This window comes from Mus caroli, unplaced genomic scaffold, assembly GCF_978045245.1.
Source record: "Mus caroli unplaced genomic scaffold, Mus_caroli_1 scaffold_1, whole genome shotgun sequence".
NCBI lineage: Eukaryota > Metazoa > Chordata > Mammalia > Rodentia > Muridae > Mus > Mus caroli.
Window position 1 is genome coordinate 55,977,487 of NW_028227256.1, and position 17,162 is coordinate 55,994,648.

General features: G+C 43.1%; 1 protein-coding gene across 4 annotated transcripts; it reads right to left on the reverse strand.

Annotated features, from left to right (window-relative positions):
• Positions 1-16,729, reverse strand: Tmem237 (transmembrane protein 237). Of its 4 annotated transcripts, none has more exons than XM_085837624.1 (13): positions 16,597-16,729; positions 14,011-14,042; positions 13,347-13,357; positions 11,922-11,978; positions 10,078-10,215; positions 8,000-8,117; positions 6,909-7,066; positions 6,541-6,664; positions 5,868-6,059; positions 5,265-5,338; positions 4,369-4,459; positions 3,359-3,480; positions 1-614 (listed from the first exon to the last, which is right to left on the reverse strand). In XM_085837624.1, the coding sequence occupies exons 1-13, from the start codon at positions 16,636-16,638 to the stop codon at positions 553-555; spliced, it is 1,221 nt and encodes a 406-aa protein (XP_085693750.1). In that variant the 5' UTR covers positions 16,639-16,729; the 3' UTR covers positions 1-552. The 4 variants fall into 4 exon arrangements, with proteins under 4 accessions (XP_085693750.1, XP_085693753.1, XP_029338692.1 ...); XM_085837627.1 differs by lacking the exon at positions 16,597-16,729 and adding an exon at positions 16,276-16,387; XM_029482832.2 differs by lacking the exon at positions 16,597-16,729 and adding an exon at positions 16,231-16,375.
• Between the last annotated feature and the right edge of the window lie 433 nt (positions 16,730-17,162).

The following is a 17,162-nucleotide window of genomic DNA, read 5'->3' on the forward strand; positions in this document are numbered from 1 at the left end:
TTGTCAAAGAGATGTATTTCTGTTTTATTAGCTATAAAGCATCTTTCAATTCAAATGACGACATAATTATTACATGATACACAACACTAGCAAGATACAGAAAACACAAATTATATACTTCAGTATGTTCAATAAGACATCAAAAATATAAAATGAAAACATTTTCCCATCTTCCCCATTTTCTAAATTTACATTTAAACTTGATGTATATTTTATAACACTGAAGTTAAGGCTTTTCTACATTGGTGCTTTTTAGATAATAATTATAAATTTAGCAAATTTGAGAGAACAGGAAACAAACATATCACCTGCTTTTCTTATTTTATTTTTATTTTTTTAGCTCATTATCTCCTGTATCACTAAGGTGATAATAATAAAGATGTTAGTTTGGTATAAAGACCAGATATAATTTAAACATTTTTCATAATCTCCAGTAGCATTTCAGCATTATGTAACAAAAGCTCAATTGTAAATACACGTATCTTATAAAAATACACTTAAAAGCAGGAGTGGGGAGCGCAGACGTCAGTCACTGCCGGGAAGGAGCAGGTGCTATGGAGATGCCTTGGTTCCTTTCTCAGGGTACTGGTCCACATCAGAAAAGAACATTAACTCTGGAGAAGAGAATAAACATATCATACTTAGAATATTCTCAGGTCCTCAGAATAACTTTGCAGCTGCTGGAAAGCATTTAGGCATAGAACTCATATACAAGTATGAATTATTCAGGGAGTTTTTAACCTAAAAGCTAAGCTAGTAGCAAGTGGACATGCTTCATAATTTTAAAATTTCAAGCATTAAATTTATTATAAACCTCTTAAAAATAAAATACACAAAATAAAGACAACATTAACATATCTTACCAAGAAAATTAAGTCACCTAGGATCATTAAAAGAGCCAAGAGATTTAATTCTATGGTGATCAGGTGATTCAAGACGCAGGGGAGAGGGAAGGATTCAGAACCAACACCAGTGCCTCCCAGTGCCCTCCACTCTGCTACCCCATTTCATCCCCAAAAGGCCCAATAAGCTAGGGCTTATCCCCATTTTGTCTTCACTTTTAAAATGACCAACCTTAAAAGACATCAGTTTTCTGGAATTTTTACTATGTATCATGCGCATTGCAGTTGAACCAGAACCCTCCACACGCCAGCCAGGAATAGTGTCAGTCCCAGCAACAACACAGAGTGCTGTAGGTTGACATTTTCATAATTAAACTATTATTTCACATAGAAATACAATGTATTATTAAAATGCTAATAAATATAAAAAATTAAACCTTGAGAATACAAACAATAAAAGTCCTCTGATATAAACCATTAGATTAAAAAATTCTTTGAATGTCCAAAAACCATACCTCAAGAGAAAAAAACAGCAAAACACACAATGTGTGACATTTTTGTGTGTGAGTAGGTATGTCGAATATACATGCTCATATGAATGTGTGCACACACATAGATGCTAGAGATTGATGTCAGCCATCTATCACCTTCCACATTATTTTTGAGATGGGGGGGTCTCTCACTGAGCCTGGAGCTCGTCAACTTGGCCAGGCTAGCTGGCCATGAGCTTGGGGATTCTAGTCTCTTCCTTCCCTGTGCTGAGACTGCAGGTGTACAACATGGTGCCTGGCTTTTACACAGCCATTGGGGATCTAAACTCAGCTCCTAGTGTTTGCATAACAAGTACTTTCCCAGCTGACCAGCTACCCAGGCCCAAAGTCCACAATACAGCAAACTGACGAAAGCACAGGATACTGAGTGGAACAACATGAGACTTGCACTGAAAAAAGTACAATCCTGAACGAAATACACAAAGAAATGGCATTCTGGTTTGGTATAATACGGTACACATGTACCTATGGAGAGCACCAAATGGGCTCAGTAGGCTGTATGTTTATGTACATACCCACATATATACATCTATAAATGGAACAAAAATTATAGGAGAAAAGGCCATGAATTTGGAAGACAGGATGTGGAGGAGTTAGAAGGAGAGAGGGAGGGTGGAGATGGTGTAACCACAGCGCTCACAAGTGAACAGGTGACAGCGTGGAAGCCCTATCACGGAAGTACAGTGTACAGCAAAATACCAAGTGTCCCTGGAGCATCTGCAGATGAGCTAGCTGGTCTGCTAACAGGAGTGTTCTAAAAGGACCCTGTGTCTAGGGACTAGAGACTCACTGGGCACTGGGCACATTAAAGGTAAAATAAGAAAACACTGTAAGAGTCTGTGTCAGTGTTAGATGAGACTCGCTTGCTTCTCTGAGTGTGACAGAGGCTATGCTGATGACGTTTTAAATAATTGGATGCTAGTGTTTTCTATTCAATTGCCTTTCTGATGTTCATCTAAACCTAGCTACCTCTCCTCTGTTGTTGGAAGGCAAGCCACTCTAGATCTTCAGGTCTCTTTGTATCTTATTAGCACATAAAGTAAAAGATCTGGTCAAAATGAGCTTCAGAGATGTCCTGAATATGAGTGGACTTGAAAGTGTATCTTCTGACTAGCCACAGATTACACTTTTGTTTTGCTGTCCACGTTAATAAAACTTCAGCCTCCGAAGCAAAGGCTTTTTTTCCTTATGTGAAGTCAGCGCCACTTTGAAGACTGATGTTTCCTGCTTCTGACTTTCCTCGGCTATAATACGAACATTCAGAGGACACAGCATATACCTGGGTGTCTCTCCACCACTTGCATGTAGATAAGATGAATAAGGCCAGTATGCAAAGTGCTCTCATCCTGCATCTTAAAATGTAGTTGACAGTAGTTATTTAATGTTGCGTGAAGTAAATGGAGCAAATTAAGCCCAGCACTTGAGGGAACATTCAGTAAAGCAGTTAGACATCGAGGTTGTTCCGTGGAAAATTAGCAATAATACCTCAGGCTTAAAATAGGAACGTGAGTATTATTAGGCGGCAATTCTCCACAGCCTCAGTGGTTTGGGATGCAGGGAAATTCCTAGCTCCTTATCACCAAGTAATGTGTTGAGAACATTTATTATTACAGTGAATTATTTGTTTTGTAGTATATCTGTCAAGATTAACTTTACATAGTTTGATTAAATTGTTTACTCTTATATATATGATATATACATACACACACATAGTGAAGACCTAGCATGATGAGTGCAGGGTTTTAGCAAACCCTCAACGTTCCTGGAAGGTATGCCTTCCGGAAGCCTAAGGACCTTCAGGAAATGTTTCCAGGCTCTGACTCTCTTAAGTCCTCCCTATTTCTTCTGAGACCTTATTTTCATTGAACTTCTAGTAGTTTATTTTAAATGTATTTATTGAGGTATTATTGTAAGACTGATCATGAGAGAAATTGCACAATACTTCTATCTTTTTTAGTTTAATACCTTCACTAAGATCCATGTCTGGTCTGTAAGACAAAAAGAGCCAGGATAATCCAACCAGGAGAGCCACCACCAGATTCACTATGATCCATGGCACGAGAATCGGTTCCTCAGCTTCTGCTGCCCTGGAGATGAGAAATGCTCACTAGAAATGCCTTCATTTTTGCCCCCAAGTCCAAATGCAACTATTTTATCTACTTTTAAAAAGTAGTCCTCTCCTAGAGAAATACCAAGTGTGATAAAGTGTGATCTTCCTAAAACAAGCAACAGAAGAAACCAAGCACACATCTGCAGAGTTCAAAGCCCACGTAAGCTCTAAAAAGATCTCTGTACAGCAGTGTAATGCAAGTTAAATGTTCCCCTCAAGAGTCCCAACAATTTCCCTTACAATATCATGGCACTGTTCAACTGACAATCTCCTTTCTCTCTTAGCCCACACCTATTCACTCTCTCCAAAGAGACTGTCATACAGTTAAACTGGACTTTCAGCCATCTGGTCAACCCATCAGTTGGCTACTCATCTGTGAATGCTGCTTCTCCCACACTGTCTTCCTAGCACCACTTGCTCAGTTCTTGGGCTGCATTCCAGCCACCCTCTCCACCATCATTCTGTGGTATTAAGCTCTCTGCATGGGGTAAAGGCACAGAGCCCCTCCAATCCACTGGCATATTTTTAAAAAGAAGATAGTTGTTTAACAATCCAGGTATAAGTTGGGTATAGTGCTCATGCCTGTAATCACAGCACTTAGGTGGGACAGGCAGTATGATCAGGAGTTCAAAGCCAGCCTCACCTACATAAGGAGGTTTGGCTACTTGAAACTACATGTCAAGAAAAACAAAAGTAAAAATATAAAAAGGTCATTATCCATTAACCAACAGAACAGGTGTTTTCTTCTCGTGGTTTATTATAAACAGAAACATAGCCTTGTTATGATCTACAGATGAAAATGTGGGAAGGTATCATTGCCCTCCTGCCCCATTGCTGCTGTTAGCATATTACTGTGGATTCTTACCAGAGGCTTCCATTGACAGAAGGTTCGTAAAGGTGGATTCTGTCACTTGTCATTTGCTGACTCAGAGAGAGTATTAGAGCAGTAAAATACACTGAGGGGGAAGAAGTGAAATTACTAATAAATTTGACTGCTGTTTATATTGAATTTTAAGACCAAAATAAGCCACACTTTGGTGAGTGATTATACAAAAGAAATTCATTTAACGCCACTAGCACAGCTTTTTGTTATGTAGGCGTGGATATGGTGCACAATTTTATCACTGGAACTGGCAAGAAAGAGCCTTAAAGGATTTTAAGAATTTAAATTACTTGTTCAAGGTCCTCAAACTCGCTTCAATAGAATCTTGTAACCTACAAAAAATGTACTGTAGAATGCCAGAAATATATAAAATGGTATTCATTACTAAAACGCCACGCCAGCTGTGTCTACCAAGTGGAAAACACAGAAGCTAAATAAGTAATGAAGGCCAGCAAATTTAACTTTACTCATTACTTTTGGTGCAGGACATTAAACCCAGGATCTCACACACACATTCAACTTCTGGAAGTCATTTGGATGATCTTCAAATAAGAAACACTTGCAAGCCAGGCACGGCAGTGGGTGATTACAAATCCCAGCATTTAAAGGCGAGCAAACAGAATGAGAAGTTCAAGGCTATTCTCAACCACACGCAGTTCAAGGCCAGCCTGAGCTACGTAACAGGTCCTACCTCAAAAACAAAACCAAAAGAATAGTTCTAAAAAAATTACTCCTACCACAATTTAAATTACAAACTCACTGATCTAATGGTTTATATGAAGAAATAATATAAACCTTCTATACTATATTTTTCTTGATTCAAAGTGACAGAATTGCTCCTCAATTATAACATAGTTATCACAATAACTATTACTCACAAAAAGAAGCTAAAGCTGTTGGTTCCAGGGCCAAAAAGTTCCGGATTGCTACTGATATTTTAGCAAAGTCAGTCCTAGAATGAGATGAAAGCTTTGTCACTGTGCAGCTGTAACACAATGTACTTCGGTGGTGTTCCCTTCTCTAGTCTACCTACCACCAAACACACACACACACACACACACACACACACACACACACACACACACACACACACCTTGAGCTATGAGCTTTGGTGCACATGTGGAGGTAGGAGTTGGTTGTCTCCTACCACAATATGGGTCCTAGGTAGTAGCAAACTGAGGACAGCAGGCATGAGAGCAGGCATCTTTACCCATCTCTCCAGTCCTGCCGATATTTTTTAAAATGGGTTGACCTATGTGTTTCCCAAAATAAGTGGTGATGGTCTAACCTTAGTCCTTATGAAGGTGACTTTATTTGGAAATGAGATCTCTATGGATACATTGAAATGAAGATAAGGCCATGCTAATCCAAAGACTGGTTAAAAAACAATCATTCTCCCTTGAAAAGTCATAGTGACATATATTGCTCACTATTTCTTCCTAAAGGAAGGTTAGAAGGCCCCACATTCACAACAGCCTTACCTGTCAAATGCTGAAACTGTACTTAGAGCCAAAAGCAAGTAAAGAAGGCTCTGGAAGGGATAAGCCAAGGGCTTGTACTGCTGCAGAAGGTTGGAGACGTTAGACAGCTGATCTCCTGCCAGAACGTAGATCACAACAGTATTCCACACAGCACAGCCAGCCAAGAAGCCATGAGAGAACAGACCGACCATCCTGCACAGAAGAGTTTAATTACTGGGGGAATGGAGGTGCTTAGTCTTTCTGGGACTCCATGTCCCAGGGTGGGGTGGGAAATGGGGGTGGGAACTTCTTCTCTGAGAGAGAGGGAGCAGGTGGTCAGGAGAGGGACGGATGGGCGGGACTAGGCAGGCAGGAGGAAGGGGTGCTGTGATTGGTATGTAAAGTAAATAAATAAATTATGAAAAGTACTCAAAGATAAGAAGGAAAAAAAGTTTAATTATATATTAGCCACTAAAATAAAAGGCTAAGGTATTTTTTAAAATCTCCTCAAATATAATACAATTTAACATATTATGAGAAGCACAAGTGGAATGTCTACAAAACTAAATCTACATACCATTTTAAATTGTCAAACCGTTTACAAAGTACAGAACAGCCAAGACTTTTTTCTTTGGTTTTAAATGATGATATACAATTAACATCTGCTTAATGAACACCAACAAAAGGCAGCCACCTGAAAGCTCGGTGCACAGAAAGTGCCACATCTCGGGTAGTCCAAGATGGCTTCATGTCCATTGACACATCTATGTTTTCTGTGGTCTTTATCAACTCGGAACGGTCCGCCGCCTGAAACCTCCCTGGGAGCACAGAGCACAGAGAACACAGTCACTAATGGGACTTATTTATTTAAAAATTTATTTTAAAACAAATAAAATCCAGTTCGGAAAAAACCAATAGCATAATGACTAGTTTTGTGTCAATTCCCCTCTATGTTACTTTCTTATTTCCTTCCCTCAGGTCACCAGAACTATCATTGGCAGGCTAAAGAGATCCCTGTACAGTATTTAGGGCAATTGTATTCCAAAACAAGGCATTACTTACGGCTTTTTTCCACAAACACTTTGCCAACAGGCTGGCTAACTCCGGTGGGTGCCGTGTACCTAGCGTGATGTTCTAGAGTGCCCTGCTCATCTGTGAGTATGTCTTCATCTTCCACCCCTAGCTCGCTAGCATACTGTGGCTCAGCTGGCTGGGTTTTCCTGAAATCAGGGGAAATTGTTGAAACAATAGATCATTCTTGAATTTCTAAAGAGCCACATAAGAAATTACCCATGAATATAACGGAAAGAGTCCTGAACTTGGAGTGAAAGAAATATGCTGTTTACTCAGTTAGATTTGTTATTAGCTGCACACGCGCCTGCAGTCATTGGGCTATTTCCATACACTATTCTTTTCTTTTCTCTCCTTCTCTTTTCAGTGTTCTATTCTTCTGAAACCCCTCCTAACATTGGTTCATTTCTGTAACCCTGCCTATCCTGACACACACAGACATGGTGGTCTCTGAGACCCAGTGAGGAGCAACTACAGCACCGCAGTTTCCTCACTGAGAGAAGGGACACTGACTGGGCTGGATTTCTCCTGACTTCCAGTTATAAAATTCTACTAAATGTAACTGGTTATTCTTTGTAGTCATTTTTAGGTACAAACATTACTGCTATGTAACTTCCAGCATATTTTTAAGTATGCTGTTGTATTTATATGATATATGTTATTATTTACATTACATATATAATGTATATAACTACATAATATAGTTATTTTCCTATATTAAAACACAATGGTTAAAGTTATTTCAAAATATTTCAAATCCATTAACATAAAGAAACAAATCACAGTAGCTTATCTTTAAACATCTCAGGTTTTGCAACTTATATGAAAATATTCTCCTTGCTAACACTTTCTTAGAGATGAGTCCTTGGGCTATTTCCATACACTATTCTTTTCTTTTCTCTCCTCTTTTCAGTGTTCTATTCTTCTCAAACCCCTCCTAGCATTGGTTCATTTCTGTAACCCTGCCTATCCTGACACACACAGACATGGTGGTCTCTGAGACCCAGTGAGGAGCAACTACTTGGGATTGGACACCAGCGCTGGCTCCAAGGACTTAGCTCAGAGGATGAAGGGGCCGTTACTTTGCCTTCCTTCGCGGTTTTGGAATCACTGCCTCCTCACGAGGCTCCGCATCAATGCCGTTTTCGTTCCGTAGTAGAGATGGACTCGATGGCCTTTCAGTGAGGGAAGTCTCCAACTCTGAAAATAAGATGTGTCACATGATTACAAGGCAGAAATAAAAACAATACACAACTTCTGTGAGATGAGAGAACTTTCAGACTTTTGATTGGACCAATTATTTTCTGTCAAGGGCAGTGTTGTTGTTTGAGACAGAGTCTCACTGTGCAGTCTTGGCCTCCCTGGAACTTGCTATGTAGACCAGGTTAACCTTAAACTCAGAGAACTGACTGCTAAAGGCGTGGGCCAACATGCCCACTACGATAAGATTTCTTAATTTTTTTTCTATAGTGGTTGACATTAAAACTTGAAATTATATATTTAAAATATAGAAATGTAAATTTTTTTTAGCTGAAAAAGTTGGCTGGTGCAATGGTGCATGTTTTTAATATTAGTACTCAGAAGGCAGAGACAGGCAGACCTCTGTAAATTTGAGACAAGCCTGAACTACATAGATAAACTCCAGGCCGGCAAGGGCCACACAGTAAGACCCTGTCTCAAACAAACAAAACCAAACACTAATCCCCAGGTTTGGAATACCTCCAGGTTTGCCAATATGTTGGCAGGACCGACGGGACTCAGGTGTTATTACACGTGCAGTTAGTTTATTACAGGGAAAGAACAAAAGCAAAATCAGGAAAAGTAGAGCAGACCCAGGTGGAACAGGCGAAGTTCCCAACAGTCCTCCATCAGAACAGTCAAATGGTGCCTCGTATGCCAGCAGCAAGTTATGACAGCACAGGAGATGCAGACCTTACAGGGAAGCTCGTCGGAGACCCATCATCCGTCACACAGACTTACAGAGTCCCAGAAGGGAAGAAGGCGTTCGTCACCAGTCAGAGCACTTGTGCAAAGGCACAGTGAGCTGCCCTTATAGGTCAGTAAAGGTTTGTGTGAGTACAGGAACTGTTCGTCATCCACGCTGTCCAAAGCCACAGAGCAATCAGACAGGCAGGCTTTCTGAGAGTGCAGGAATCTCAGCTCATGACCTTCACCCTTCTGTACCCAGGGTAGCCATTAAGTTCAAACAAGTCCACAGAGCCCCCAACCATTAGCCACTCTCCCCACCTGAAAGTACTAGCTCCCCGAGACAGCCTCAACCCTTCAAACTATATTACTAAAATGCAGCCCAGCCTAGAAAGACAACATAGGCAGAACAGTGCACAACAGCCACTCTGGGTAAAACAAAACAGGAACCAGAGCTTTACAATCCCAGAAAGTTAGAGCTACAGACGTCGCTCAGCTAGTAGAGCGCTGGCCTAGCATGCACAAGGTTCAGTCCCCAGCACTGCTAAGAAAAAGGTGTGGTGACCATAATCGCAGCAGCTGGGAAGGAAGAGGATCAGACGTTCAATCCTCAGTGACACATCAAGGCGAGTGTGGGTTACACAAGACCCTGCTTCAGAAGAGAAGGGAGAAATGGGCCAGGCAGGGCTGTATGCATTTAGAATGCTATAGCAGGTTCCCCAGAGCCCAAACTTCCTTTGGTCTGATTCTTTTCAGGCTTGTTTTTTTTTTTTTTTTTTTTTTTTGGTTTGGGCTTTTTGTTGGTTTGGTGTTTCGTTTCTTTTGTCTTCTGCCTTTCTGAGACAGCATCTCAGTACTTTGCCCACACTGACATGGAACTTATGGACTTTCTACCTCAGCTTCAAAAGTGGTGAGACTCCAGGCATGCATGGCCCTCAGCTGGGTCCAGAATGTTCTGAAAATGGCTAGGCCATTTTTATACAGCTATTCTTCACAATCTAGGAATTGGTATCATCTCAATTTTCAAATTCGTATCCTGACCAAATGATCAAAACCCTGCGCCCCGCCCCCTCCCATTTACTTCTCTCACAGACTACAAAATCATGACTAAAGAGACCTGAAAAAGGGTCTCTTTGAAATGGTAGGTATTTTAAGGATGAAAGCAAGAACCCACTTATGGGAACAAGGTTCAAAATGTACCTCTGTCACAGGCAAACCCTGTTTCCTCACGTACCAGGAGGTGGTCTTGTCTTCTTCTGTCTCCTTGGAACAGGAGCTTCTGGGTGCTCCTTGAGTTCTGCAGCTGGTGGCTCACTGCCTTCAGCCCTCCTGTTAACAACGGGCTCAGCATGGCCTTCCGAAGAAGTGGTAGCTACCGGAGGACAGGAGAAAACCGTGTCAGCTTGAGCAGCGACCACTGAGTTAGAGAGATGGGTCAAGGATCCCTACGATGGTTTCTGTACATCAGCACCCTCTGTTCTGCGTTGTGCCTCTACATTGACTTGATGGCTCCTCTCCTCTCACTTCGGGCTCTATGCTGAAAATGAAATAAACATGGCAACAGGCAAGCCGAGGAAAGGGGGGGCTAAAAAGAAGACCCTCTTAATGCACAGGAGGAGAAATTGATTCAGAGCATTCAAAGGGTGCAGAGAAATTAAAACTGACATCACAGACAGCGCTCTTGCCTCCGGCCCTAAGAAGTATACCAGCCTTGTAGGTTAGCACAGGATTAAGTCATCATGAATTATTAACTGGAGGTGACAGGTCATTTAGGAGTTTCAACTTCTCCCCTAATGAAACCTTTTAACCAAATTTCAACACTCTTCAGGAAATCTGAATCATTCTTGACTACCTTCTCTTGCCTACTACTATTCCTTGAAAAAGAAAAAGAAAACTATGCTGAAAAACAAGGGGTATTCCGAAGGCCAACTCTGGGCTGGAGATGGAGGTTAGTGGAAGATCATTGGCACAGCATGTCGGGGCCGGGGTTATCCTAGTACTGGGAAAAAAATGGCTGAGAAATGCAAACGGAAGATAAACTTCTTTTCATTCACTGAATTAGTGACTGACATTGTCCCATTTTGTTAGGGACTTAGAGAAGGTGACACTCCCATGCTTCATGAAGGCAGAAGATAAGAGAAACATCCTTGAAGGCAGGTTAGCAGGCCCTGTATTACCAACAGTCCAAACCCTCCCACTGCTGGCAATCTACTCTCTACCTTTGCCACACCACCCACAACTGTATGTAGAACTGCAGCACACCTTTAGAATGAGATCTTTTCGTAAATTAAATAATATTAAGTTAAAGATTAAATAATACGTAATCGCCACTTAGAGATACCTACAATGCTCTATAAAGAGCCACGACAGTACCTATAGAACATGATTCCTTTGTATAAGAAAAACCAAAACAACATCAGCAACAAAAATCAAAGCATCACCACTACACAGACCGCTTAGGCTGGGGAGAGATGTTAAGTAGAATGAAGTTAGGAAATCAACTGAAGGTTACTCTGAGGTCTCAAGCCCAAGAGGAAAATAAAAAAAAAACAAAAATTAAATTAAAAAAAAAAACCCAACCAAACAAAACCTGACTATTGAAGGCTACGCATTCTAGAGGTGTTGAGTCTGAGTTATTACTAGACCATCCAGGATGCCATCAGGATGGCAGAAGGGCTTCACAGGCTTGCTTGCCATTAAAGCTTGAAGACATGGATGATGTAACTCTGTCTTCAGGGTCTTGCTCTTACATAAAATGGGAGAGTTAAGAATCTCAGGTTTCTAAAGCTATTATTGTATTCAAGGGTCTAAAACCAAGTAGAGCTTCAAGCCACTTGTGCCATCTAGAGACAAAGACCTAAAGAACCCAACAATATTGTAAATTTAAGCATAGGTAGCACAGTACTTTATTCTACGGACGCATCTAGCTAATCTCAGGTTACCCACGGTCTCGCCCCACTGATCCCGACTTATCGATGCTTTGGTGGCCCTGGAAGCTTGTCTCTCTGTAATCTGTAATGCTGATCATGCTTAAGGTCCCGGGAAAACTTGTGATCTCCCATAATGCAGACATCTTACCTAGCGTGCTTTTTGTTCTGGACTTCTTTTTCTTAGGATGGCTAAGTGGAATATCGTCTATAAAACAAAGAGCAACAAGAAGAAAGGCAGAGACTCAGCTGGAGCAGAACTTCTGGTAAGGAAGACTTTTCCCTCTCTTCTCTGGAGTCAACCAACATTTACATATGAGGGGAAGAAAGGTAAGAGGCTGACAAGGCCAAAGACAGCCACGGTGTGGTGCCAGTATACACTGCTGCCCAGTGGTGTTTACAACTGTCACTTAGAAAGTGGACTCAAGAGATGCCCACCTGGTCCCACACAGTCTCCAGTCCCTGGCACTGAGGTACTACGGTCTAGATTGGTTTCGGCCAGGCGGCTGAATAGATGTGGCATGTGTCTGTCTGCAGCACTGAAGGGCCCTATCTTGTTGACATAAGAAGCTATAAGCAGGGTGAAGTGCGGCCGGTGCTTGGACTGGAGAAGTGATATGTGTCACACACGCCCCAGCTGCACGTCAAGGGAAGAAACTTCCTATTAGGATGACAGAACCACATGACAAAGCAGCCTGAATCTCACTACATCATTAAAAAGGCAACTGCTCTGGACTGAGGCCCAAGGGACAGGGACTTTACAATTAACCTACTTGGGCTTTTTCTTCAGAAAACAAAACTTAGCATTTATGTTATGTATATACGTATGCATGTGCGCACATAAGCGCATGTGTGTGTGTGTGCTCTCACATTTGAGTGTGCATGGGGGTGGGGAGGGAGAGTGAGGGAGAGGGAGAGAGAGGGAGAGGGAGGGAGAGAGGTCGGTATAGGTGTGTGTGCATGGATATGTGCACACTGCATTTTGTATGTAGATGTCAGAGGACAACTTGCCCAAGTCAGTTCTTTCCTTCTACCTTGTGGGTTCTGAGACTCTAACTCTGGTTTTCCACTTGGCATCAGGTACCTTCACCTACTAAGTCATCCTGCTGGTCCATCCCTGAATTATTTTCAACAGACTAGGAACATACTAAGTGAATAAAACATTTGGAGTTGTTAGTGTAGCACAACCTTGCCTATCCTGACTGAAGGAGAAGAGAAAAAGTACTGTCTGTCACAGAGCTACTAGCAAGTCAAGGCAACTGCAGAGAGCAACCCATTACTGTATATCACACATAACTTTCAAATGGCAGTCACGGGAGATTGTGAAAATCATCATCATCATCATCATTTTGAGGCAAGGGCTGACTGTTACCCACACTGGCCATCAACTCCTGGGCTTAAGCAGCTCTCCTCCCTCAGCCTGCAAGGGCCTGGGACTACAGGTGTGTGCCACTGTCCCTACCTTGAGACCTAGGCAGTCCAGGTAGGCTCGTAAGAGCCAGTGTACTCATCTTCACTCTTACTTCAGAACACCAAATGCATTTAGGACTGTTTACACCACAGTAAACTAACTCACCTTGGATAGCACTTCACGTGACCCCGGCCAAATTTAATCAGAAAGGGGGTGGGGGGAAGAGGGGAAAGAGAGAGAGAAAGAAAAGAGAAAAGAAACTATTAATTGGATATCTATTTTATTGTTTGGCTAAAAATTGACTTACATCATTACAACTTTAAAAATAAAACTAGCTTTCACATACTGATAGCCAGTTTATAAACTAGCTTATTATTTGTAAATAGTATATTGTTTAATAGCACTGCTAAAAAATATTTTGAAAGCACAAATACACATTCCCTGCTGTCTATTAATTAGAGGGACTAAGCAGCTTAAGAGCTCTTCTTTGTCACAGGCTATAATCGGCTTAAGCTCTGATGGAATATTCCACAAACAGGAGGGCCTCAGAGAATCCTGGTAAACGGGACAGCAGCACACTCAGGAGAGACCCATTCCTCCATCGTGCTAGATTGACGGCTTTCTATAATATAATTATTCATAACAATTAGTCTCGTGATTTGAATTTAACTTTTGCCACTCACTTCTTAGGAAAACTTTTTAAAATTCCAGGAAGGATTTTTTTTTTTAATGAAGTATTGTAGGTTTTCAACCATACTATATTCGATTTTTTTCTACTTACTTTACATTTTTAAAGTTCAATAATTAAATGACTGTAAACTGTTTTTACCTTGGCACAGGTGGGAGTGCTCGTGGAGGATGCTATAGGGGAGGGGAGAGGCAAACATCTCATCAATAAAAGCTGGATTAACCTCATCTTCATTTATCTCAAGCACCATAAAGCTTCGCCTTTAAAAGCCCACTGTCCAGATGTTATCAAACAAAATGGATCAACAATTATCTTCAAATCTTTGGAAGATTATCAGTGAAACCTGGGAGGCAGTGATGTAACCTGGACTGTTGGGTTTGGATCTGTTCTGCCATTCCTACACCCCATGTAAAATTCTTTTCTTCTTCCATTTCAACCAGTCTGGCCTATTGTGAGCATTCATATTAGGATCAAACAGAGCTCACCTCCCTTTACAGACCTTCCATTAGTGGTTAAGTATTGGAAGATAATGTTGCATGCTCAGATAAAACTAGACCATGCCATATAAATGTGTATGCATGCATGCTCGTGTGTGTGTCTGTGCATGCATGTGTATGCATGCATGTGCATGTGTGTTTGCATACAATAAATAACCAGATATAAGGAATGAAGAGTGACGCTTTACTTAGGGAAAGCCTCTTTGATGTTATCTGAGCTGAGCCCTTCCTGACAAAGGAGCCAAATTTACAGGCAATGAGGAGCACATGTTAAGGCTTTCAAGAAAGACTGGGCATGAAGGGCTCCAGGTAAAGAGCAGCCAGGCAGAAGCCAGTGACACAGGACAGAAGGCAGAAGCCAGGCTGGAGCACAGTGACACAGGACAGAAGGCAGAAGCCAGGCTGGAGCACAGTGACACAGGACAGAGGCAGAAGCCAGTGACACAGGACAGAAGGCAGAAGCCAGGCTGGAGCACAATGACACAGGACAGAAGGCAGAAGCCAGGCTGGAGCTCAGTGACACAGGACAGAAGGCAGAAGCCAGGCTGGAGCACAGTGAGTGACACAGGACAGAAGACAGATTAACTATGACCTCGCAGACTAGCAGAAGGAATACCGATTTAGTTCTATTAACTAGGAAGCCAACGAAGGTTTTATGCCACAGAGTAGCATGCTTTTTTAAAAGTTACTTTAAATAGAAATAGGTAACATATTTTAGAACAGGAAGTGTTTGGGGCTGGTGTAGTTTGCCCTGTTCTTACTTGAGTAAGAAAAGTCCTGCTTGCGAGCTCAGGAAGCATTAGTTAAGCATTCTGAAATTTTTCAAAATATATGGCATAGCCATTAAGAGCAGTTACTGCTCATGCAGCAGACCTGGGTTTAGTTCCCAGCACCCACAAAGCACCAGTAATTCCAGCTCCAGGAAAACGGACAGCCTCTTCTGGTTTCTGTGAGCAACAGGCACACAAAGTGGTTCATATATTGGCAAAACACTCGTAAAACAAATACATCTTTTTTCTTTCTTTTTTTCTTTTCTTTATTTTTTTTGGTTTTTCGAGACAGGGTTTCTCTGTATAGCCCTGGCTTTCCTGGAACTCACTCTATAGGCCAGGCTGGCCTCGAATAATCCACCTGCCTCTGCCTTCCAAGTACTGGTATTAAAGGCGTGGGCCACCACTGTCCGGCTACAAATACATCTTTAAAAGAATTGAGCACTAAGAGCAGTGCCTAGACGTCAATTTATTAGCTCGGGTATTTCATGCTGCTTATAGAAGGCACTGATTCCAAAGGCTCACATTTTAGATACTCTTGCTTGTCCCATTTCGCAATCCATGGTTGTATTCATTCAAACAAATTCGTGAAAATGCTACAAAATTAGGACACTGACGATGTCCTAATGGTATCCAGCAGTCAAAATGACAACTGGAATAGAATGGTGGCCCTACAAAAGCACTACTATTCTCAAGATGCTATGAAAGTGGGACCCAGTCCTCTTGATATTTCAAAAGTCCCGCAAAAATGAACCATCTCACCCATCTAGAAACCGCAACTCTAAGCCCCTCAAAAGCAGAACCGCTGAACAGAAGGAGACTAAATTCCCAACAGCTCAAAAGTACCTGAGGCTCGCTAACCACCTGCTTCTTCCCCATCACGTCTCCAGGGACCGCGGCGAGCACAGGGCACCGCAGCCGCCCGCCCCGCCCCGGTCCGGCCCGCCCCGCCCCTCCTGCCCAGGCGCGCAGGCACAGAGCGTCATCGGGCTGCGCCTCATGGCTGCTGGGCCCGGAGCGTCCCCACCCGTCCCGCGGGAGGTATTGGGGCTACCGGAGCCGAACCCAGTCTGACCCCTTCGAACTAGGAAAACCTCAGCGTCGGCCGGCATCCCCAGGAGCGGAGGGGGTTCACCCACAGTTTCCAGGGAGGTCATCGTGGTTTGCGTGGGTGTGGGCACGGCGGGACCAGGCCCGGATTCAAACTCCCCACCGGAACATCCTCCTCTCTGACCGAGAGCGGGCCGGAGGCGTCGCCATGGCAACGCTGACTAGGGCGCCCGGATGTTGGGTGGGCCTGATCGCCTGTTGCGGGGCCCGCCCTGATGTACAGCCCCGATCCGGCCCCGCCGCACCCCTCGGGCAGTGCTGTCTTCCGATTCCCGGCTCGGCGGTGGTCACTGCTAGTTAGGACACCTCCACTTCGCCACACTCCGGGCCAGGCGCCCCTCGTCGCTCACCGCTTGGTCCTCCTCCAGCGGAGGCCCCGAGTCGTCCCTCATGATGCTTTCCCGCGGGCCTCCCTAGGCGCAACCGCCGAAGCCCGAGGCCGGCTTCCCGCGACGCCCGGCCTCCGGGGACCTGTGGGAGGAGGAGGCTTTGCGGAGCCTGGAGAAGCCGGCGCCCCCCGCCTGGTTTCCGCCTGCCAGGGTGCTGCCTGGAGGGAGATCTGTGTGACTGAAACAGGGAGGATCGCTTTCACTGGCCTGCCCAGTTTCCTAGATTCCCTGCAGGCCTAGGAGTATAATCTGAATGTTCAGTTCTGATAGTTCCTTCAGTGGGAACAGTTACAGTTAAAAATAGGTAGAATGGAGGGAAGTGTGGATATAAAGAAGATGAACAGACATGGGTGCAGGAGAGCTTCGGATCTAGGGAGACAGACCAAGACTGTGTATCAACATCCTCGTTTTGGAGCTCATATACAGGCTCCAGGACTAGTCCACTGCCCTTTGCTGATTTGGAAATAACAGTGTCATAGGTTTCCTTATTAGATAGATGTGTGCTTGTTAATCGCTCTTAGCTTAGT